Source organism: Oncorhynchus mykiss, chromosome 17 (assembly GCF_057628025.1).
Source record: "Oncorhynchus mykiss isolate SJ-2025 chromosome 17, ASM5762802v1, whole genome shotgun sequence".
In the NCBI taxonomy this organism is placed as follows: domain Eukaryota; kingdom Metazoa; phylum Chordata; class Actinopteri; order Salmoniformes; family Salmonidae; genus Oncorhynchus; species Oncorhynchus mykiss.
The window spans coordinates 54,046,851-54,062,264 of NC_143038.1; the positions used below are offsets into that span (position 1 = coordinate 54,046,851).

At 44.4% G+C, this 15,414-nt stretch overlaps 1 protein-coding gene across 2 annotated transcripts in view; it reads right to left on the bottom strand.

Moving 5' to 3' along the window:
- The window catches only part of LOC110493244 (calcium-dependent secretion activator 1), a 157,369-nt gene extending 148,726 nt beyond the window's left edge, over positions 1 to 8,643 (bottom strand). For both annotated transcript variants that reach the window (XM_036950557.2, XM_036950552.2), the window contains exons 1-2: positions 8,391 to 8,643; positions 7,739 to 8,102 (exon numbers count right to left, since the gene is read on the bottom strand). In XM_036950557.2, coding sequence (XP_036806452.2) covers positions 7,739 to 8,077 — 339 coding nt within the window. In that variant the 5' untranslated portion in view covers positions 8,078 to 8,102; positions 8,391 to 8,643. The remainder of the gene's footprint in view (positions 1 to 7,738; positions 8,103 to 8,390) is intronic.
- Positions 8,644 to 15,414: the final 6,771 nt, after the last annotated feature.

Consider the following 15,414-nt stretch of genomic DNA (forward strand, 5'->3'; position numbering starts at 1 on the left):
GTTTTAAAGTCACTATTGGCCTTGTGGTGAAATTCCTGAGCGGTATCCTTCCTCTCCGGCAACTAAGTTCAGAAGGACGCCTGCATCTTTGTAGTGACTGGGTGTATTGATACACCATCCAAAGTGTAATTCATAACTTCACCATGCTCAAAGGGATATTCAATGTCAGCTTTTTTATTTTTACCCATCCATCGATAGGTGCCCTGCTTTGGAAGGCATTAGAAGACCTCCTTGGACTTGTGGTTGAATCTTGTGGTTGAATCTGTATTTGAAATTCACTGTTCGACTGAGGGACCGCACAGATAATTGTGTGTGGGGTACAGAGGTGAGGTATTCCAAAATCATGTAAAACACTATTATTGCACACAGAGTGAGTTCATGCAATTTATTATGTGACTTTTTCAGCAAATGTTTACTTCTGAAGTTATTTAGGCTTGCCATAACAAAGGGGATGAATACTTATTTACTCAAGACATTTCAGCTTTTATTTGTAATGAATTTGTAAAATGTTGTAAAAACATAATTCCACTTTGACATTATGGGGTATTGTGTGTAGGCCAGTGACACAAAATCTCAATTGAATTCATTTAAATGCAGGCTGTAACACAATAAAATAGTCAAGGAGTGTGAATACTTTCTAAAGGCACTGTACTTCCCCAGAGTAAGATGAACTTGTGGATACCATGTTCGTCTTTGTGTCCAGTGTGAAGGAGGTTAGAGGAAGTTTCACGGGCCAATGCCAACTACCATTAGTGTAAAAACTGGAAGTCTATGGCTATCTCCTACAGTAACATTTAAGAGGTCAGCTCAGCATGACTTTAATGGGTCAGACAGGACAAGGTCACACCCCAGATATTGTACAATCGCCAGCTCATCAAGTAAAGGATCAAGAGCAGTAATTAAGTGCCCTCTATTTTATGGTGGGCCACTGTTTGACCTTGCATCCATTCACTCAACATTAGTCGTTTTTGTAATGTGTCAAAGATAGTTTCTAAATGGAGCAGACTAACCAGTCTGACAACTTATCCCAGGAGAGTGAACCCTCGCCACTCATCTCCACAAAATGTTGGCTAACAAGAACCACCCATCAGACTGCATGGTGTATGTTTCATGAGACTCACTAAAGAATTCCAAATTGTCTGGTGTATTTCATCATGCGAGAAAGGGATCATAACATGTTGTCATCATGAGAAATCAGCACCTGCAAAGCCTTCCATGGAGTATTGCGGATGGACAACTGTAATCTCAGGAGCCCCAGTATCTGCTGGATTTCTTTACCCCCTGTCATGGCAATCTCATAATGGCCAGTTTGAAGGTAATAACAAAAACCAGCAGACACTCCGCCATCCAAGCACCGGAGTTGCCCATCCCTAATATACTGACACAAGATTCCCTTACGACGACGATAAGGCCTACTCATACTTGTCATCATTAACCATCAGCATAAGCCGAGTCCATTAATTGTGGAAGCCTAGTATAGGCTAGGAGGAATACTGTAATTCTATTCCATGAAGAACAAAAAGGAAACACCTTCATATTAAGGTGATCAGATGACAGGTCACTCCGAGGTAAAGAAACCTCAGAAGATCGTCCTGTAATAGTCTGTAGCAAGATGGAGTAGCAAGATGGCGCCGACAGAGAGGGTTGCCTTGCTTCTAGTCCTTTGGAAACTATGCAGTATTTTGTTTTTTTTATGTATTATTTCTTACATTGTTAGCCCAGAAAATCTGAAGTATTATTACATACACCCGGGAATAGCTATTGGATATCAGAGCGACGTCAAGTTGCCAACATTATGACCAGGAATACAACTTTCCCGAAGCGGATCCTTTGTTCGCACCACCACCCAGGGCATTTCATCTGATCACAGAGGCAGACCCAAAACAACATAGCCGAAGAAGAGGTAGACGGAGCGGCCTCCTGGTCAGACTTCGGAGGCGTGCACATAACTAACCGCTTCCGAGTATATTAGTCGCCAAAGTCCAGTCTCTAGATATTAAGGTAGACGAAATTAGGGCAACTAATTTCACGGAAACATGGCTCTCTCAGGATAAGTTGTCGGAGTTGGTACAGCCACCGGGATTCTTTATGCGTCGCGCCGACAGAAATAAACATCTTTCTGGGAAGAAGAAGGGTGGGAGCGTATGCTTCATGATTACCAACTCATGGCATAATCGTAACAACATCCATGAAATCAAGTCCTTTTGTTCACCTGACCTAGAATTCCTCACAATAAAATAACGACCATATTATTTCCCAAGAGAATTATTGTCGATTGTTGTCACAGATGTGTATATCCCCCCTCAAGCCGATATCCCAACAGCTCTCAAGGAACTTCACTGGACTCTATGCAAACTGGAAACCATATATCTGGAGGCTGCATTTATTGTAGCTGGGGATTTTAACAAAGCAAATTTGAGAACAAGGCTAGCTAAATTCTATCAGCATAGTAATTGTAGCACTCATGCTGCAATACACTGGATCACTGCTACTCTAACTTCCGTGATGCATACAAGGCCCTCCCACACCCTCCAGTCGGGAAATCTGACCATGACTCCAATTAGCTCCTCCCGTCCTATAGGCAGAAACTCAAACAGGATGTACCCATGACAAGAACTATTCAACGCTGGTCTGACCAATCGGAATCCAAGCTTCAAGATTGTTTTGATCGCGCGGACTGGGAAATGTTCTGGGCAGCCTCAGAGAATAATATTGATTTATACGCTGATTCAGTGAGTGAGTTTATAAGGAAGTGCATTGGAGATGTTGCACCCACTGTGACTACTAAAACCTACACTAACTAGAAACCGTGGATAGATGGCGGCATTTGTGCAAAACTGAAAGCGCGACGACCGGATTTAACCATGGAAAGATGACTGGGAATATGGCCGAATACAAACAGTGTATTTATTCCCTCCGCAAGGCAATCAAACAAGCAAAATATCGGTATAGGGACAAAGTGGAGTCGCAATTCAACGGCTCAGACGTACGTGGCAGGGTCTACAGGCAACCATGGACTACAAAAAGAAAACCAGCCACATCACGGACACCGACATCTTGCTTCCAAACAAACTAAACACCTTCTTTACCAGCTTTTAGGATAACACCAGTGCCACCGACGCGGCCCGCTACCAAGGACAGTGGGCCCACCCTCTCCTTCTCTGTGGCTGGCGTGAGTAAGACATTTAAATGTGTTAACCCTCACAAGGCTGCCAGCCCAGATGGCCATGCACGCCTCCAACTTAATCATCAGGTTTGAACACGACACAACAGTAGTGGGCTTGATTACCAAAAACGACGAGACATCCTACAGGGAGGAGGTGAGGGTCCTCGGAGGGTGGTGTCAGGAAAACAACCTTGCACTCAATGTCAACAAAACAAAGGAGATGATCGTGGACTTCAGGAAACAGCAGAGGGAGCACCCCCATATCCACATTGATGGGACAGCAGTGGAGAAGGTAGAAAGTTAAGTTCCTCGGCGTACACATTACTGACAAACTGGTCAGTAATGGTGAAATGAAATGGTCCACCCACACAGACAGTGTGGTGAAGAAGGCGCTACAGCGCCTCTACAACCTCAGGACGCTGAATAAATGTGGCTTGTCAACTAAAACCCTCACAAACCTTTACAGATGCTTAATTGAAAGCATCCCGTAGCGCTATATCACCGCCCACACCCGCAAGACCCTGCAGAAGGTGGTGCGGTCTGCACAACGCATCATCGGGGGCAAACTACCTGCCCTCCAGGACACCTACACCACCCAATGTCAAGAACAACTACCACCCGAGCCACTGCCTGTTCACCCCGCTACCATCCAGTAGGCGAGGACAGTACAGATGCATCAAAGCTGGGACAAAGATTCATCAACTGAGACATATACTGAACAAGTTCCACAGACATGGAATAATGTGTTATTGAACAAAGGCGGGGGTCAAAATCAAAAGTAACTGTCAGTAGCTGGTGTGGCCACCAGCTGCATTAAGTACTGCAGTGGTCATGTGGTTTGGCCTCAGGCCAGTAAGTGTGAGTATCCTCCTCATGGACTGCACCAGATTTGCCAGTTCTTCCTGTGAGATGTTACCCCGGTCTTCCACCAAGGCACCTGCAAGTTCCCAGACAATTCTGGGGGGAATGGCCCTAGCACTCACCCTCCGATCCAACAGGTCCCAGACGTGCTAAATGGGATTGAGATCCGGGCTCTTCGCTGGCCATGGCAGAACACTGACATTCCTTGCAGGAAATCACGCACAGAACAAGCAGTATGGCTGGTGGAATTGTCATGCTGGAGGGTCATGTCAGGATGAACCTGCAGGAAGGATACCACATGAAGGAGGAGGATGTCTTCCCTGTAACGCACAGCGTTGAGATTGCCTGCAATGACAACAAGCTCAGTCCGATGATGCTGTGTCATACCACCCCAGACCATGACAGACCCTCCACCTCCAAATCGATCCCGATCCAGAGTACAGGCCTCAGTGTAAGGCTCTTTCCTTCGACAATTAACGCAAATCCGACCATCACCCCTGGTGAGACAAAACTGCGACTTGTCAGTGAAGAGCACTTTTTGCCAGTCCTGTCTGGTCCAGCGACAGTGGGTTTGTGCCCATAGGCAACGTTGTTGCCGATGATGTCTGTTGAGGACCTGCCTTACAACAGGCCTACAATCCCTCAGTCCAGCCTTTCTCCAGACAGTATGAGCACTGATGGAGGGATTGTGTATTCCTGGTGTAACTCAGGCAGTTGTTGTTGCCATCCTGAACTTGTCCTGCAGGTGTGATTTTCGGACAAACCGATCCTGTACAGGTGTTGTTACACGTGGTCTGCCACTGCGAGGACGATCAGCTGTCCATCCTGTCTCTCTGTAGCGCTGTCTTAGGCGCCTCGCAGTACAGACATTTAAATGTATTTCCCTGGCCACATCTGCTGTCCTCTTGCCTCCTTGCAGCATGCCTAAGGCACATCCACGCAGATTAGCAGGGACCCTGGGAATCTTTCGTTTGGTGTTTTTCAGAGTCAGTAGAAAGGCCTCTTTAGTGTCCTATGTTTTCCTAACCGTGACCTTAATTGCCTACCGTCTGTAAGCTGTTAGTGTCTTAACGACTGTTCCACAGGTGCAAGTTAATTAATTGTTTATGGTTCATTGAACAAGCATGGGAAACAGTGTTTAAACACTTTACAATAAAGATGTGAAGTTATTTGGATTTTTACGAATTATCTTTGAAAGACAGGGTCCTGAAAAAGGGATGTTTCTTTTTTTGCTAAGTTTATATAATGTATTTTATACCATCTATTGCATCTTGCCTATGCCGCTCGGTCATCGCTCATCCATACACTTATATGTATATATTCTTATTCCATCCCTTTACTTAGATTGGTGTGTATTAGATTGTTGTTGTAGAATTGTTAGATTACTGTGCGATATTACTGCACTGTCGGAACTAGAAGTACAAGCATTTCGCTACACTCGCAATGACATCTGCTAACCATGTATATGTGACCAATAAAATGTTATTTGATTAGATTTATTTAGTCTATCTCTGACTTCACTATTTTAAAAATATATAATGGAGATATCCAGATGAATGTCATCACTGCTCTGACTTTTTGCTGTCACCACAACGGCCGCTGTATTAAAAAAATCGGATTAAATCTGCAGGTATTAAAAATGTGCTGCCCACTGGCTGGGATATTAGATGGACATGTTACTCATTTTAAGTTTAAAACCTTTAGTGACTACCCATCCAGCATGCGGGAGCGTAATCATCGACTGACACTAATTAGCATAACGCAATGGGCATAAATATTCCTAGAAAATATTCCTATTCATGAAAAATGAAATCACAAATGAAATATATTGAGACACAGCTTAGCCTTTTGTTAATCACCCTGTCATGTCAGATTTTCAAAATATGCTTTACAGCCAAAGCTAGACAAGCATTTATGTAAGTTTATCGATAGCCTAGCATAGCATTTTGTCCAGCTAGCAGCAGGTAACTTGGTCATGGAAATCAGAAAGGCAATCAAATTAAATAGTTTACCTTTGATGAGCTTCGGATGTTTTCACTCACGAGACTCCCAGTTAGATAGCAAATGTTCCTTTTTTCCAAAAAAAATATTTTTGTAGGAGAAATAGCTCTTGTTCTTCACGTTTGGCTGAGAAATTGCCTGGAAATTGCAGTCACGAAAACGCCAAAAATATTCAAAATTAGCTCCATAATATCGACAGAAACATGGCAAATGTTGTTTATCAATCCTCAAGGTGTTTTTCAAATATCTATTCGATAATATATCCGTCGGGACAATTAGTTTTTCAGTAGGACCGATTGGAATAGTGGCTACCTCTGTATTTTACTGGGAGCCATCAGGTGACCACTTTCGCAATGTAGCCGCTTACGGGTATTCTTCAACATAAATGCGTAAAACTACATCACTATGTTGTAGACACCTTCGGGAATACGGAGAAAGAGTAATCTGGTTGATAGCCCATTCACTGCTCAATAGGGACGCATTGGAACGCAACACTTTCAAAACATGAGGCACTTCCGGATTGGATTTTTCTCAGGCTTTCGCCTGCAACATCAGTTCTGTTATACTCACAGACAATATTTTTACAGTTTTTGAAACTTTAGAGTGTTTTCTATCCTAAACTGTCAATTATATGCATATTCTAGCATCTTGTCCTGACAAAATATCCTGTTTACTACGGGAACGTTATTTTTCCAAAAATGAAAATACTGCCCCCTAGTCACTAAAGGTTATTAAGGGCTTTGAGAGAAGGAAATAATATGTTACTTTTAGCAAAAACATCTACTTGAATTAAGCCAGTCTATACATTTTTATTATTTGGGATATGGACAATGTTATTTATGCTGAAAAATGCAAAGCTAATACAGTATGTAAATGAGGCTGATGTGATTGTAATATCTCCTGGAGCTGGGCACATTACTATTCAGGTAGCTTAGATCAAAGCTCTACATGACCAATAGGTTTCCACTAGCAGGTGTGTGTGTGAATTTTCTTGACCATGACTAGGCTACATGTTATAATGTACTAGATGCAGTGGAAATTCATCTGTCAGATGAAATATAGGCCTACAGCACATTTCCTGTAGACAACAATAGAAATGCTACTCTGTGAAATAAGCAATTAATCTGGTGTTAGAGATCGTTCGCGCAAAAGCCTTACAAGCTTTACTTGATTCATGTAGGAACAGAAGGATGATTATCCTCCCTAGAGGCTAGACTTATGGAAGTGCTACTACAATGGGCAGGGCACCAGAGCAGAGTCACTGACAGGCAGTGGGTGAGATGAAGGTGGCACTTTAAATTACCCACAAACACAAAGCCCACTATATTTACAGCTATATGGCACTTCCTTGTGATTGAATTAGACTACATTTCAACAGGAGGTGCACTTAAAGGAAACTATGTGACTGTGCAACTGGTAGACATGTCACTGATGTAGTTTTGCTGCTATTAAAATATGCCTTTACTGGACCTGCTTCTTTCCAACACCAGTATCAGAAGAGTGGGGGCTGCACTCTAATCGCCCCCCCATCATTAAAGCTCTATTAGTTAACATTATGCAAGGGTGGTTCCCTTCTAATAATGACTACCCTACCATTAATCCCATGCCAGAAGACTAGTTTCACGATATACTACAGTATAGGATATATCTTAATTACTTTTAAAAAGTATGTAGTCACTGTTGTGTGTTTATTATTTACAGTCGCCTTACCTTCTGCTGTCGTCTGGCCATGTCGGTGGGTTGCTTGGCATTAAAAGGGTAGGCAATGCAGCGCATTACAAAGACATAGAGCTGGAGCCTCTTCTTTCGCTCTTCCTCCTCCCTCTGCATCTTTTCCAGATCATCTTTCTCCTTATCGCTGGCCACCGAGGGGCTGGGGCTGGATGGGCGAGCACTGCTTCCCCGGCTTGAGGGCTGGAGCCCACCAGAACTCTCGGTGGTCCGGCTGGGTGACACCCGTGCGCCCCCGGTATTTGGTGCCAACACCTCTTTGCGTTCTTCTTCTACCATCTCATCCGCTTCCTCCTCACTGGAAGATGGGTCCAACATGTTGGTGGTCTTGGATGGAGACTATCTAGACAGAGTGAAAAAGCGGAGACCAAAAAGAATATTAGTGCTACAGGTTTTTCAAGAACGACAGTGTTCAGAGACAGCTGCTATCTGTGTTGCATTGGCAACGCTAGAGGGGGGAGGGGGGGATGAGTAGAAAAAAATACTGATAAACTCGATGTAAACCAGGAAATCTCAGTTGAGAGGAATTACGAAAGCCCAAGACTGATGTAGAAAGAGAGTAGGCCTGGGCTGGTCAAACTCTGCACAAAAAGCTATTGAATTCGAACGAAATAAATGTGTAGTTGCTTACCCTACGAGTTTTCAGCGTTTAACTCTCCAGTCACCGCCGGGGATTTGCTAGGATGCTATGAGAAGGGGTGGGGTCGGATGAAAGACGATAAAGAACGCTTTTCAGTAGCCTGCTAAGCAACGCGCGGATGGGGAAGGTACCGGGAACTGACCATGGTTCTGAATATAAAGGCGAATTATAGCGGGCGGTGGGAGCGCAGTTGACGCGACAACCTATTTACTACATCCACCTGATGATCTGAGACATCTCCAATGGAGATTCTCACACATTACGCCTTTTCCCACATCATTATTTATTTATTCCCAATATTCAATATTATTTCCGCAAACTCCACTTGTTGCCCTATTCTGAATTTGATACATGGAATAGTCAATAGTCAGACTTGAAGTGCGTAATCGACTATTAATTCCTATACGTTTGTACATTATAGTGCCTATGTTGCATTGTTTCCTAGTAGGCCTAGGGTAATATTGCCTATAGGGCCTATATCCTACGTATCAGAATTGAGCTGCAAAATTAAATCAGTATGGTGATGACATATATGCGTTATAGAAAACACATTTAGCCCACACATCTCCACGGTTGTCATCAATCTTCAATGCTGACAGCATGATGCCTGGCCAAGGAGTAATTGTCAACGTTTTGTTAAAAATATATTAGATTTGAAAAAAATAAACAAACATAAACTGCTGTTTTAAGGATGAAATTTCAACCACAGGAGTGTGTCATCATGGTAATCAATTTTCAACATACACAGACCTTGTATAAAATATGTTGAATTTGTACCTTTGAAACAACACAAGATCTTCAACATTATATCATCCACTATCAGAAATAAAACAGTCTGAAAAGACAGCACCTCTTACTGGAGGGCTGATTTATCTACAGCTATACTTCTGATCTCCATCCAGTGTTTTAACAAAGCCCAGGCCTGCTTCGCTTTTATTTTTGTCACGGACTACTACCAATGTGCAATTATGTGAATTGATACGTTTTAATAGCGAAATAGATTCACTGTTGCTATCGAAGTCATAGGTAAGTCATTTATCATCAATGATACTATTTAGTCCTATTTAGTATTTGCGAAGTCATCAACAGCTATTGTTTCAATTCAACCCAGGGTTCAACTAAAACTAGACAATACATATAGGCCTTGGGTTCAAGCTTTGGTTGATTTCCAATGTAATAATTAATGTGTTGGATTCACGTCTCCATCTCAGTCAAAAAGCAATTTTAAAGAATAGCACTAAATCAAACTTCATTTGAAGTGCATTTGCAGTTTGATTTTATTTAGTCACATTTAGTCACTTTAATTTTGGTTGAGACGGAGACTTGAATCCAACATATCAATTTTTAATTTGTAGACAAACTGGAATTAAAGCAAGACTAAGTCAGTGACACAAAATATCTGCTTTAAATGTTGATACAACCAAACACAATTCAATATCACTTTAGCAATACAATAAATAACCTATTAACTTGTGGACAAGTTAACAAATGATATGTTGGATTCACGTCTCCAAGTACACCACAAATAAAAATTAAGCAATAGGATTAAGCCAGTGGCTCAGACGAAACTATCCAAGCATTAGCATCTCCTTTAAATGTTGATAGTTGCTTGTATTGTCAACCAAACACATTTCAATATAACTTTTGTAAAACGTTAACTAGCCTAAAGTTAAGGCTAATAAATGTAACAGCATTTAATTTAATTTAAAATGAGTAACACATCCATTGCCACATTGAGGTTACTGTTACTAAAATTGATGAAAATGTGGATGAAAATATATTATCTTTTAGGCATGTGATTTTGACTGAAAACAGAGTAGCCCAAATTGACATTTTAGCATTCAAATGTAAGAATTACTTTTTTTTCATTGTCAAATGAAAATGTATTGGTTACATACACAGTTATGCAAATGCTATCGCAGGTGCAGCAAAATGCTTATGTTTCTAACTCTAACATCCTACACCGGGTCCGACACTCTGTCAGACCCGGTGTAGGATGTGGCAGGGTTTGTACACTATTACGGATTACAAAGGGAAAACCAGCAGTGATTTTCCCAGTAATGCAAATATCCCAGATGAATGACTGAATGACAACACTGAGCCAGGCATGAGAGCCCCTTCTGTTTTGTAGTATCCAATTGGTAGTGACAGTCTTGTCTCATCGCTGCAACTCCCGTATGGACTTGGGAAAGGCGAAGGCCGGGAGCTGTGCGTCCTCCGAAACACAATCCAGCAAAGCGGCACTACTTCTTGACACATTGCCATTTAACCCGGAAGCCAGTTGCAATGTGTTGGAGGAAACACTGTGCACCTGACAATCGTGTCAGCGTGCATTGTACCCAGCCCACCACAGGAGTTGCTAGAGCGCGGTGGGACAAGACCCTCCCCTAACCCGGCGCGCTGGGCCAATTGTGCGCCGCCCCATGGGTCTGCCAGAGGCGGCCGGCTGTGACAGAGCCTGGACTCGAACCAAGATCTCTATTGGTACAGCTAGCACTGCGATGCAGTGCCTTAGACCACTGCGCCACTCGGGAGGCCCGATGTAAGACTTAAATAGGTTAACACTCACAAGGCCGCCGGGCCAGACGGAATACCAGGGCACATTGTCAGAGCATGAACAGACCAGCTGGCAAGTGACTTCACAAACATTTTCAACATGTCCTTGTCCCAGTCTGTAATCCTAACATGTTTCAAGCAGACCACCATTGTCCCTGTTCCTAAGAACCAGTGGTGGAAAAAGTACTCAATTGTCATACCTTAATAGAAAATGACGTAATAGTGAAATTCATCCAGTAAAATACTACTTAAGTAAAAGTCTAAACGTTTTTGGTTTTCAATATTAAGTATCAAAAGTAAATGTAATTGCTAAAATATATTTAAGTATCAAAAGTAAAAATAATAACAAATTCCTTATATTTGTAACTGACGGGGAGGAGTAGTAGGAAGGATCGGAGGACCAATGCGCAGTGTGGTAAATGTTCATGATTGTAACGGCTGTCTTGGGAAGAAGGTGAGGACCAATGCGCAGCGTGGTACGTGTTGATCTTTTTTAATGTAAACTGAACACTGAATAACAAAACAACCAAAACAGTTCTGTCTGGTGCAGACCCACAAAGACAGAAAACAACCACCCACAAAACACAATAGAAACCAGGCTCCCTAAATATGGTTCTCAATCAGGGACAACGATTGACAGCTGCCTCTGATTGAGAACCATACCAGGCCAAACACAGAAATGGCAAATCATAGAAAACTAACATAGACAACCCACCCCCTGACCATACTAAAACAAAAGACAAAAAAAGGTACTAAGGTCAGAACGTAACAGTAACCCCCCCAAAGGTGCGGACTCCGGCCGCAAAACCTGAACCTATAGGGGAGGCTCTGGCAGCTCCTGACTGGCGGGCGGCTCTGGCAGCTCCTGACTGGCGGGCGGCCCTGGCAGCTCCTGACTGGCGGGCGACTCTGGCAGCTCCGGACAGACGGGAGACTCTGGCAGCTCCGGACAGACGGGAGACTCTGGCAGCTCCGGACAGACGGGAGACTCTGGCAGCTCCGGACAGACGGGAGACTCTGGCAGCTCCGGACAGACGGGAGACTCTGGCAGCTCCGGACAGACGGGAGACTCTGGCAGCTCCGGACAGACGGGAGACTCTGGCAGCTCAGGGCAGACGGGAGACTCTGGCAGCTCAGGGCAGACGGGAGACTCTGGCAGCTCAGGGCAGACGGGAGACTCTGGCAGCTCAGGGCAGACGGGAGACTCTGGCAGCTCAGGGCAGACGGGAGACTCTGGCAGCTCAGGGCAGACGGGAGACTCTGGCAGCTCAGGGCAGACGGGAGACTCTGGCAGCTCAGGGCAGACGGGAGACTCTGGCAGCTCAGGGCAGACGGGAGACTCTGGCAGCTCAGGGCAGACGGGAGACTCTGGCAGCTCAGGGCAGACGGGAGACTCTGACAGAGCTGGGCAGACGGGAGACTCTGACAGAGCTGGGCAGACGGGAGACTCTGACAGCGCTGGGCAGGAGGAAGACTCAGGCAGCACTGGACGGGAGCACCTGTAGGAAGGAGACGGAGAGACAGCCTGGTGCGGGGGGCTACCACTGTAGGGCTGGTGCGTGGAGGCGGCCCTGGATAGACCGGACCGTGGAGGCGCACTGCAGATCTCGAGCACCGAGCCTGCCCAACCCTATCTGGCTGAATGCACTGGCGAACCGGGGGCACCATACGTAGGGCTGGTGCCATGTACCCCAGCCCGAGGAGACGCACTGTAGACCAGATGCGCTGAGCCAGTTTCATGGCACCTGGCTCGATGCCCACTCTAGCCTGGCCGATACGAGGCGCTGCAATGTACCGCACCGGGCTATGCACGCACACCGGGGACACCGTGCGCCTCATGGCATAACACGGTGCCTGCCCGGTCCCTCTCTCTCCACGGTAAGCACGGGAAGTTGGCGCAGGTCTCCTACCTGACTTCGCCACACTCCCCGTGTGCCCCCTCCAATACATTTTTGGGGCTGCCTCTCGGGCTTCCAGCTGCGCTGCCGTGCTGCCTCCTCATACCGGCGCCTCTCAGCTTTCGATGCCCCCAGCTCTGCCTTGGGGCGGCGATATTCCCCAGCCTGTGCCCAGGGTCCTTTGCCGTCCAGGATCTCCTCCCAAGTCCAGTTCTCCAGGTATCGCTGCCTCTCGCCACCACGCTGCTTGGTCCTTTCTTGGTGGGTGGTTCTGTAAGCCAAACACAGAATTGGCAAATCATAGAAAACTAACATAGACAACCCACCCAACTCATGACCATGCTAAAACAAAACAAAGGAACTAAGGTCAGAACGTGACAATGATATTTATTATAACTCAGAACACTAAAGAATAAAACAACAAAGAGACCGAAATGAAACCGAAACAGTTCTGTCTGGTGCAGACACAAAACAGGAAATAATCACCCGCAACTCAAGGGTGAAAACAGGCTACCTAAGTATGGTTCTCAATCAGGGACAACGATTGACAGCTGCCTCTGATTGAGAACCATACCAGGCCAAACACAGAAATCCCAAATCATAGAAAAAAGAACATAGACTGCCCACCTCATCTCACACCCTGACCATACTAAAACAAAGACAAAACAAAATGAACTAAGGTCAGAACGTGACAATATTAAGAAAACCAGGCACAATTTTCAGTTTATTTATTTACGGAGAGCCAGGGGCACACACATTTACAAACAAAGCATTTGTGTTTAGGGAGTCCGCCAGGGATGACCCTTGATAAGTGCATGAATTGGACCCTAAGCATTCCGTAACAGCATCCTCAGATCCTCAAAAGGTTCTACAGCTGCACCATCGAGAGTATCCTGACTGGTTGCATCACTGCTTAGTATGGCAACTGCTCGGCCTGTCGTGGAAATTTCCTTACTTACCAAATGATGAGAGAGCAAATCACACACGAGTCGGAGTTATGCTTAATCTTCACCTTTAATAATAATTAAGCTTTTGCAATAGCATTTTGACTTTCAACAGTTCATTATCTCTAAATGAAAAGTTGAGAGTCCCAACATAATGGCAAATGGGTTCCTTTATAGCAAAGATCCACCCACTCTCAAGACGACATGACAAAACACAGGTCTTAGGAACTTACACAAAGAAAAAACCTTACTTCAGAGAGAATATCCCCTAGTCAGACAGAATGGCCTATAAATTATCGTTCAGTTTGGTCTCCTAAACAAAGCTCTTATCTCCTCCTTGGTACAAAATGGTACCAAGACATTACCCCCACCCTATGATATATATCAAATTGTCATTTAGATAGAACCAATTCTAAATACAACCAATCAGAGGACAAACTCACGGAGAGGAGAGTGGCCCTATAGGTCAACAAAGAGGGAGCATAGAATGATTCCAGACACTGTCACCCTCCTTTCCCCGATGAGAAAATTAGGGAGTCACTGGCACACAGAAAATATATGTTTACACATGATGACCCCTTGACCTCTCCCCTCTCAGCGGCCCATGCAACTTAGTCCTGACATAGAACAGATAACAGCCAATGGCCACCACTATAGTACAACAAAATACATTCTTATGAGAAATAACTCTTAAGCATATCATGGAAATAAAACATCTTATCTATGTTACCCAACTAATTCTGATCATTCCCTAACAGGCCTCCGACCGCAAGGCACTACAGAGGGTAGTAAATCACTGGGGCCAAGCTTCCTGCCATCCAGGACATCTATACCAGGCAGTGACAGGGGAAGGCCCTACAAATTACGACACGGCAAGTGGTACCAGAGCGCCAAGTCTAGGTCCAAAGGCTTCTAAACAGCTTCTACCCCCAAGCCATAAGACTTCTGAACACCAAATCAAATGGCTACCCAGACTATTTGCATTGCGCCCCCTCTTTTACACCGCTGCCACTCTGTTGTTGTCTATGCATAGTCACTTTAATAACTCTACCTACAGTTACTACCTACAGTTACATACATTTAAACTCAGTTTTTCACAAATCCTAACATTTAATCCTAGTAAAAATTCCCTGTCTTAGGTCAGTTAGGATCACCACTTTATTTTAAGAACGTGAAATGTCAGAATAATAGTAGACAGAATGATTTTTTTCAGCTTTTATTTCTTTCATCACATTCCTAGTGGGTCAGAAGTTTACTTACACTCAATTAGTATTTCGTAGCATTGCCTAAATTGTTTAACTTGGGTCAAACATTTCGGGTAGCCTTCCACAAGCTTCCCACAATAATTTGGGTTCATTTGGCCCATTCCTCCTGACAGAGCTGGTGTCACTGAGTCAGATTTGTAGGCCTCCATGCTCGCACACACTTTTTCATTTCTGCCCACAAATTTTCTATGGGATTGAGGTCAGGGCTTTGTGATGGCTACTCTAATACCTTGAATTTGTTGTCCTTAAGCCATTTTGCCACAACTTTGGAAGTATGCTTGGGGTCATTGTACATTTGGATGACCCATTTGCGGCCAAGCTTTAACTTCCTGACTGATGTCTTGAGATGTTG